Here is a 9,334-nt window from a genome sequence, read left to right on the forward strand (position 1 = left end):
GACAAAGGCTCACTCAGGAAAAGCACTACCAGCATGCAAAGAACTGTGGAATGCACCCTATGGCATTGAAACAGCAGGTAAACAGTACTCCTCAAAGACAGCCATGGTCAAGACAAGTCTCAGGGTATCTTTAGCTGGGGTGGGGAAAGGAGTGTGGAAAAAGTCACGTGTAAGTAAAGATTTGAGACTAAGTGAAATGTGCCCAGATTTCTGGCTTTGGCAAACAGACATGTGAACATGCTTTACTTAGTATTAGGGACTGTATGTAGGAGGCACTGGTTTGGGTCCTGCGCTGTTTTAGAGTTCTGACTATTGTGATTTAGGTTTACCTAAACCTAAATTCATTTATTTAAAGCTTCATAAAGAAACAGATGGCTTAATTTTATAAACCATGTTCTCAAAGGAGTCAAATCCAAGCAGTATTAATAGGGTTTTACATCTACCAAATTTTTAGTCATTTCAGACTTTGAAAAACAAGTACCCATGAAGAGGAAGTTACAGAGTTAAAATATCAGCTATGAAACGACACAGGAAAAAATAGTATAACGAAAGTAGTGAAGAGAGAGCAGGGAGGAAGAACTTTACAGCCTAAATGAATATGAGAATATGGAAATATAACCTCTGGTGTCAGGAAACCTAACTTCTAGTCCCAACTTTGTTATTTAGCCTGAAAATTGACTCTCCTGCTCTAACATCCCATAATGCAGTATTTTTTTTTGAAAACATCTATGGTTACTATTCTCATTACGATTTGGAATACAGTCCAACATCAAAGCATGTGACTCACGTACCTGTCAACAGGAAGCTAAATTAAAACACAGTACCATTAGGACAGTATTACATCTTGATTCAGCCACTCTTTCTCCCCCATGAACTTTCCAGGAGGAGAATGTACAAGAAACAAAGCAAGATAGAGCACACCATTTCACCTCCCTGAGCAGGAGAAAAATCCTTTATTCATTCTGAAAGCTCCAATGCTAAAAAAAACAATAAAAAACATGGAACAATCTGCATTGCACAATATCCTCAATGGGGGGGAGGGGGGTGGAGGTCTCAACTTTTCTTTTGCTTAATCTTAAACTCAAATGTAAACCAAAAGACTATTAAAATATGATCATTTTTAAAATAAAGTTGTCTTCCTCTATTTTATCCGGCAGTCTTTAAAATGAAACTAGGTACCAATCTATTACATACACAAAAGCAAAAGAAGTATTTTTTTAAAGCATTCACATAGAAAACCTCATACAGCAAATATATCTATCTGAGGCATAACTAATTATTTCTCTCCTTTCTTGGGCTAAAAGCTTTTAAGGCATATAATAAATTTATTCCCAAATTTCCTTCCTACAATCTTTTGGATATATAATACTTAGAGAACTTCAATTCATACAATAAAAACAGTTACGTTAATAAAAGGAACACATGGAAAATTCACTTCCAAACACATTTCCAAAGCATATACAGACTCCTAATAATGACTGTTAACATTCAAAGATAAGGGAGAGCTATATGTATGTAAAAAGTCCTTTAACATCTGACATATAATTTACAAAGAGGGTCTTATAGCTAGGTAATTGTTAAGCTCCTAACACAACATAGAGGTAAATAGGGGTGCCTGGGTGGCTTAGTCGGTTGAGTGACCAACTTTGGCTCAGGCCATGATCTTGCAGTCTGTGGGGTGCAAGCCCCCCCCTCAAGATCTGTGCTGACAGCTCAGCCCCTCCCCCGCTCTCTCTGCCCCTCCCCCGCTCACTTGCTCCCATGCACACGGGCATGCACTGTCTCTCCCTCTGTCTCTCTCAAAAACTAAATAAACATAAAAAACATTTAAAAAAAAAAAAGAAGTCTTTGAGTAAAACTGTAAAGTTACAAGTTGGGTAAATCACAATCACGGGTAAAACCCTTAAAATAAGATAACTTTCCTTGGTAGAATGCTTTCAAATACAAAAAATCAGAAATTCATTTCAAAATGAACAATATAAATCTTACTAACATATAACAAGGATTCCAGAGTTAGAGAAATTACAAGGCTAGTTAAGTCATGTCATCAAACACCCATGTTCTTTCCATTTTTCTACCCTGACATCAGGAACCCACTGGTTTTTGCCCTCAGGCTTATACTTTCATGTTTATAAGATGGGTTCAGCAACTCAAGCATCACATTCTCATATTCATATACTGAAGACATGAAGAGAGAATTTCTTTTCCTTGTGTCCTTTATAAAAGTGGAAACTTATCACAAGTCCCATATAATTTATGTGCTCACTACTAAACCAATAATCTGCAAGGTACTAGATAATCATAATATAATCTTTGACTAAGAAAAATGTTTTGGGCTTAAGATAGTTCCAGTTTCTCTAAATGAAAACAAGGTACTGTTGGCAAAGATAAAGGTAAGGCAAACAAAGCTGTCTGCCAAACCATCAAGCAAAGATATTATAAAGATTGTATCTAAGTACATGAAATGCCTAACATTCTATCTCCTATCTGTTCTACTGTTATTTTTTTGTCATTTTCTAATATAATTTAGACTTCCTTCCAAGTTTGTTAAATTCAATGAGTTATTCTAAGATATCTCAATTTAATACTTGGTATGAACAGTAAACAGATTCCATGATTTACAATGAATTCTGTACCCTAAGTTTTACCACAATACTCATATAAACTAATTTCCCAATGCTTTGTTTTGTTTCCAAGCACTGAAGACTCTGAAACAAAGTACTTCCAAAAGTTGAGTCAAATCAAACCGATAATGTTAAGCCATCTCTAAAAATACACTCCTAAGATAAACAACAGAAAGTTCCATTAATAAAATCAGCATCACAATTTATTCAACCTATACTCAAGTACCCCTTTTCATTAAAGATACTAGAGTTCTACAGGTAGTCGGGTCATGGTAACATGCAGTGGAGAAAAATTTCTTTACCTCCAAATGTCAAACTAATTACGTATCTTTATATGATCAACCAAAACTTTAATAACAATAAATACACTAGTGAAGACTTTCTTTTATTCTTACTCTTCAGTTCATTAATAGCTGCAGAGTGCTACTCTTCCATGTTAAGACTTTTATCATAGATTTTGAAGGACTCCATAACCTCACTGTTGATCTTTTTTCTTCTGGCATAGGCAGATACCACTTATTAGGAAAAAACATATTACCTATTGTTTTGAATAACACTTTTGAAATTTTAATATTCCAACTGAATATTTAAGTTTTCCATAGCTATGTATTGAGAGAAATCCTATTTTTCCAAGATGTTCTCCTTTAATCTACGTACAACTCCCCAGGAAATTATGTAAAGCCAGCCTTTCTGTATACAACGTGCAAAATACAGGGTAAGAGCTCCAAATATATATTATACTGGCAAGTGATTACTTAAAAAATGAGGTTCTAGGGATGGTAAAAGTTGTTCCCCATAAAACAGCACTGTTAATAGCACTTAGAAAACAGATGGGCCAGGAGCACCTGGGTGGCTCAGTCGCTTAAGCGCCTGACTTCGGCTCAGGTCATGATCTTACAGTTTGGGAGTTCGAGCTCTGCATCAGGCTCTGTGCTGACAGCTTGGAGCCTAGAGCCTACTTCAGATTCTGTGTCTCCCCCTCTCTCTACCCCTCCCCTGCTCACACTCTGTGTCTCTCAATAATAAATAAACATTAAAAGAAAATTAAAAAAAGAAAACAGATGGGCAGAAAGAAAGATTAAGAGTTCCCCTTTAGATATGCTCAATTTGAGAAGCTGCAGAAATCTTGTTCAGTAGATAAAAACTGGGTAGAGATTGGGGCGCCTGAGTGGCTCAGTCAGTTGAGCGTCCGACTTTGGCTCAGGTCATGATCTCACGGTTCATGAGTTCAAGCCCCGCATCAGGTTCACTGCTGTCAGCACAGAGCCTGCTTCGGTTCCTCTGCCCCCCTCTCTGCCTCACCCCTGCTCACACATGCACGTGCTCTTTCTCTCTCTCTCAAAAATAAAATAAAATAAAATAAAACTGGAGACTGACCTAAACACTACTAGTTGGTCCCCACGTTGCATGCTGCATGCACGCTCATACACATGTACACACTCAATGTTATATAATACATACATTGTTCATGATTTACCTGTTCTCTAGCAGGGGAACAACAGCCATTCCTATACTTAAGCAAAGGCAAATTTTCTATCTTGGTGGAATGAGTTTACAATACTCGAAGAGGTACTCTTATGGAAAGAAGGAATCATAAGATCGTCTGACTCGATGAATAAACCCTGGAGACTACCAAAATAACCAATGTCAGTCACTGGCTTCCAGATGCCACTCCTATCCAAACTCACTGAATATTGAGAAAATGCAAAAGTAAATGTGGCAAAAGATAAGCGCTGATCAATCTGTGGCTCACGTTACATGTTTCTGCTCTTCCCCTGTGTCTTTCATGTGGAACAGACTACACATACAGGACTGAACATACTGGTGGGGCATGCACATGGAGGAAAATATCCCAGCATTCTCTTTTGCTTAAGTTACTCTCTCTCACTTAAGGAAATAATTCTTCGTGGATTTCGACATAACATGCAAGCACAAGGACAAACTGACTTTGTTCTTGACATCTTTTCGGGGGCATTTAGCACCCAAGCCTTGGAAGACAGGTCCTTTCTAGACAAAGAGCAGATCTATTTATTTTCTGGTTTAATAATGTCTCCCCTGGGTCAAAAGTCAAACAAGCTTAGTGTCCATTATAAAAGACCTAAGCTCCCTAAGCTCAAGGTTTCTCTCCCGCTACACAACTTCCTGCACTTGTAGCAGTCATCTAATCTGCATCATCAGCATAAATGCTGACACTCTGGCAAATCCGCTGCTGTAATAAACCGTCCACTTGTCATCCAGGAATTCCATGCCTTCTGCCATCATCTGTGGAAATGGGGCAGGCTAAGCTCTCACAGACTTGGCAAGGAGTTTGGGCCATTCTGAGTAAGACCTGTCAGTTCCAATTACTCAGCAAGGAGTCATTGTACACAAAATCTAACCTAGCTGAAAATACCTGCAGTGGCAGAATCTGTGTCTACATGTATACGTACCCACGTGTAATTACTAGGCATTTCTTAAAGCTGTGCTCGTATATTTACACACTTTTTTTCCACTTAAGTTCTTTGCTTAAAGGTAAGATCCATTGCTTACTTCCATCCTCTCCCTTTTCTTAACTTGCTAAGATAGTGAAGCATCCACTTCATGGCTCTGCCACTAAAAAACAACTGGATATATACATCTCAGTATAAAATGTGCTTCAAACCATTAACGACACACAGAAGTTACATCAGAGGCAATTGAGATATTTCATTTACATAATCATATTGCTTGGCAAAAATATTTATGAGCTGTTCAATTTTTCATATTGCATATTTATTGCTACCTATATGTCCAAGCCCATTAGCTAACATAAAGGATAAGTTACTATAATAGCCACTTTTGATGATGTCAAAGTCAATAAATCCATTTAAAATAATTACAGAATTTTAGCTCCTTTTATATTATCAAAACGTGTTATTATAATTTAAAACAATTCTAAATGAAACTGCTTAACTGATAAGTGTTAACAATATAAGAAATAGAGAAACGGTCAAAATTTAAAAAAAAATATGATGCACTACATAAGCAAATGATCTACTACTAAGAAGGTACAGTCTCCCACAAGTTTCTATCACTTAACAAGAGGATTCAAAAATTAGTTTAATGACTACAGTGAATGTAATTAAGGAAAGTGACTATAAAGTCTCTAATCTTTTTTGCCAATTCACCCAACTATTTCTCTTCACTACAATCTTAGAGAATATAACAAAATTATTTTCTACTGAATTAAATGTCTTCATGAAGAAATATATATAAAAATATATATGTAGACACACATATACACACATCCATGAATACGACCAATTCTTCCATACTGCAAAATCTCTCATCTGGGAAGTTCTCCAACAAAGTAAGAGTGTGGAATTCTCCATGTGTCATGATAAAATAAAAAACTTATTTCAGTAACTATAAATTTCACAATAATGATGAAATCACTTTATTTAGCAAAAAGAAAATTGAAAAATATTTTATCACATTTTAGGATCTCATCATGTCTAATGCTCTCATTTAAATGAAGAACACATAATAATAGCCACTAGTACTGACCATCTGTTATGCTCTAGGCACTACACTAAGTAATTTATATACAGTCTTATTTAATCCCATTGACAAACCTGAGATGTAGGTATTCTGTGTTTAAAATTTTTTTATTTGAATGTTTATTTTTGAGAGAGAGAGAGAGACAGAGCATGAGCGGGGGAGGGGCAGAGAGAGAGGGAGGCACAGAAGCCAAAGCAGGCCCCAGGCTCCGAGCCCTCAGCACAGAGCCCGACGCGAGGCTCGAACTCCTGGAACCGTGAGATCATGACCTGAGCTGAAGTCAGACGCTCGACCGACTGAGCCACCCAGGCGCCCCTATATATGTGTTTTAAAACAAAGAAATTAAAGTTCAAGGAAGTTAGGTTGTTTGCCTGATGTCATACAATTAGTGACTCAGTTGTAACTGGACCACCTGTCTGACTCAAAAACTTACAGTGATAGCTATTATTGTCATAACTATTACTTCCTAAAAGCAACTAGTGCCCATTCTTGGTTCCAGGTTCAACTTTAGACTTCAACTTAGCCCCTTCCCGCCCCCAGAATAAAGGAATACACTATTAATGTCAAGTGAACTCCTCAAGTATTTATGTCAGTAACATTTTTTGTAGTAAACTAAGTTCCAACTGCTATACTTGCTGGTTCAAGGGTGTCAAACGTTATTAAGGGCATCAGGTTCTAAACTGAGCAAAGAATGAAGTGACATGTTCAAAACAACCCTGGAACCACGAGAGACCAACCACTTTCCACTATTTCCAGTAAAGTATATTTTTCTTCCAGTATTTAAAGAGATCACAGCCTCCAAGTTATTAAGGACTAAGATTGAATCAGGTGCTCTGAACTTCACAAATTTGTGTAACTTAAATAATGTGAGTGTATTCTCAGAGAACTGAGTACCAGATACCCAACTAGATTACATTCCAGATATGTATACTCATTGAGCAAAGTATTAAAACTTCAATTATTTGTTATTTCCCTCTTCTTTTCCTTAAATAAGTGCATTCTGCAATACCACGATGTAGTAGTATTATACTCTCCTGTTTAAGAAAAACAAAAGTGGTTTTGGAAGACATCCTTTTCTAATCCTCAACAATTTTCTCCCTAATTTTTCATTTAAAATGTCTTTTATAAAAAATGGTAATGGAACAGATGTTAGTTTATTGTCATTGTACTAAGGTAACCAGTGTTGTCATCTGTTAAAGTTGTCACACAATTGGAAATACTAAGACGCTTTGAAGATGCACACTTTTCAGTCCGTTCAGATTTTTTTTCTTCCAATTGAAAGTTACTGTGGTCATCAGAATTTCCATGAAATCCTTCATCATTTTTTACTGCCCTCTGCTGTGATAATCGGCAAAAAAAAAAAAAAAAAAAAAAAAAAAAAAAAACACCCACCTTTTAATCCCCTCCCTCAAGAAAAACTATGACACCTAAAACTCTTGGAATGTGGTCTATAAATACCAAATGCTATTAAATGTACCTTTAACTTATACTTGTAAATACAGTTTTAATTTTAACAGTTCTTCTCTAAACCTGTTACCGGAACTCCAACAAGAATCCTGTATGCCATGCTTTCATGTTAAAATTAAAAAGCTAAAGGGAAGAAGTTCATATTGAGTTCAGAGTTGTTTCAGGTAAAGATACAGAGAATCACAATTATTTTGCGCATGAGGCTGTTTCTCTACTCAGCTATCAAGAAACGTGTGGTAATATTTTAAACCCGAATTAGATTTTGAGGCACGTGTGTGTAATACTTCACCAGTAAAAACTATCTTGAACTACAGCGAATACTCTTACTAAAATAATGTACGAAACACTACTCACATTTCCAAAAGAATTTTTTTTCTGATCCTTCTAGATTGAGTATCTAAGGAAAGGATGGATAACTGAAATTCACCAATAACTCTACTATTTTAAATATAGTGACTTCAACCCTCTCATCGAAGTCATTAGAGGACCAAGGTTGAAATCAGGTGATCTTCACTTCACAAACAAATTTACATAATTTAAAAAAATGTGAGTTTATTCTCAAAGGAGTTCAACATAAGTAAGCAAATAAACCTACAGCTTTAAAAATGTGTAATTACGAATACAAACTTAAAACACATTCCCAATACGCTCCGCTTTAATCGAGCAACGAAGGGAGCTGGGTACCGAACCTGAAGGACAAACAAGTCTCACAGGTTTACAAATATTCCTGAAGAGTATTTTCACACCCAACACACCCCCTTTCAGGGACTCAAGGGCCCAAACCTCGGCCTCCGAGGATCAAAAGCGCCGTGAGTCTGAAACAGTTCGGTGCTAAAGCGCAGAGTGGAAGACGATGCTGTACTGTTTTTGAGCAAACACCACGATAACCCTACATCCGTGACTGCGCGGCAAAAAGGACTCGCCCCAAGGCCCCCCAACCGCTCCGCTGGCGCCCCAAGGCCGCTTTCGCCCACGCCAGCGGCCCGGCTGCCTAGCAACGCGGAGAAGCTGCCTGGCAACGCCGCAGCCCCGGCCCGCCCCAGCCAGCCAGGGCCCACCCGGAAGGTCAAGGGATTCATTCTACCTCTTTTTTCTTCTGTCCTCCCCCGAGCTGGATGCAGAGCAGCAGCAGGAGGAGGAGAAAGGGAAAGCTCCCGGTGGGCAGGTATCGCAGCCGCCGCCCCGCCAGCCTCCGGCGTGAAGGAGCGCCCCTGGCACCCATCGCCGCAGGGCAGTGTCTCCTCCACGCTCGGTAACCGTGCGCGCCCAGCTCCTCCCGGCGTCCTACTCCTGCCAGGCCAGCCGCCGGGTGCCCCCGGCCTGTGCCCTCGTGGGCGCCTGCGGCTTCGCCAGGGAAGCGGAGGCCGCCGAGGACGCGGAGGAGGAAACTGACAGAGCATCCGGTTCACCGGGGAGGGAACCTGGAAAGGCCCGGGATAGGGCAGGAAGTGGGCGTGGCGAGGGAGCCGGGGCCTCGTGCGCGCCTTGCTGAGCCCTGGGCGCCAGAGCTCTCCTTGTTGAGACCCGCGCCGCGCTGGGGCTCCGTTCTCCAGCCTGGTGACCGAATGCTCTCATGTTACTGAAACCGGTGCGAGTCTCCAGGAATATGCGAGGGCCCGGTTCAGTCCAACGGGACTAAATTCCTGTTTACCTGTAGCCACAGACAGGCCTAATTGCCTTTTGGACGATAAGAGGAGCAACTTAAGGAATTAGTACCTGCCTGG

The 9,334-nt window shown here is 39.4% G+C and overlaps 1 protein-coding gene across 4 annotated transcripts in view; it reads right to left on the reverse strand.

The window, feature by feature from the left end:
* The window catches only part of TUSC3 (tumor suppressor candidate 3), a 265,043-nt gene extending 256,046 nt beyond the window's left edge, over nucleotides 1-8,997 (reverse strand). For 2 of the 4 annotated variants that reach the window (XM_027077260.2, XM_027077256.2), the window contains exon 1: nucleotides 8,695-8,994. In XM_027077260.2, coding sequence (XP_026933061.1) covers nucleotides 8,695-8,832 — 138 coding nt within the window. In that variant the 5' untranslated portion in view covers nucleotides 8,833-8,994. Of the gene's footprint in view, nucleotides 1-8,694 lie in introns of all 4 variants that reach the window. The other 2 variants (XM_053216357.1, XM_027077258.2) reach the window with 2 other exon arrangements.
* Between the last annotated feature and the right edge of the window lie 337 nt (nucleotides 8,998-9,334).

Source organism: Acinonyx jubatus, chromosome B1 (genome assembly GCF_027475565.1).
Source record: "Acinonyx jubatus isolate Ajub_Pintada_27869175 chromosome B1, VMU_Ajub_asm_v1.0, whole genome shotgun sequence".
Taxonomy (NCBI): Eukaryota; Metazoa; Chordata; class Mammalia; order Carnivora; family Felidae; genus Acinonyx; species Acinonyx jubatus.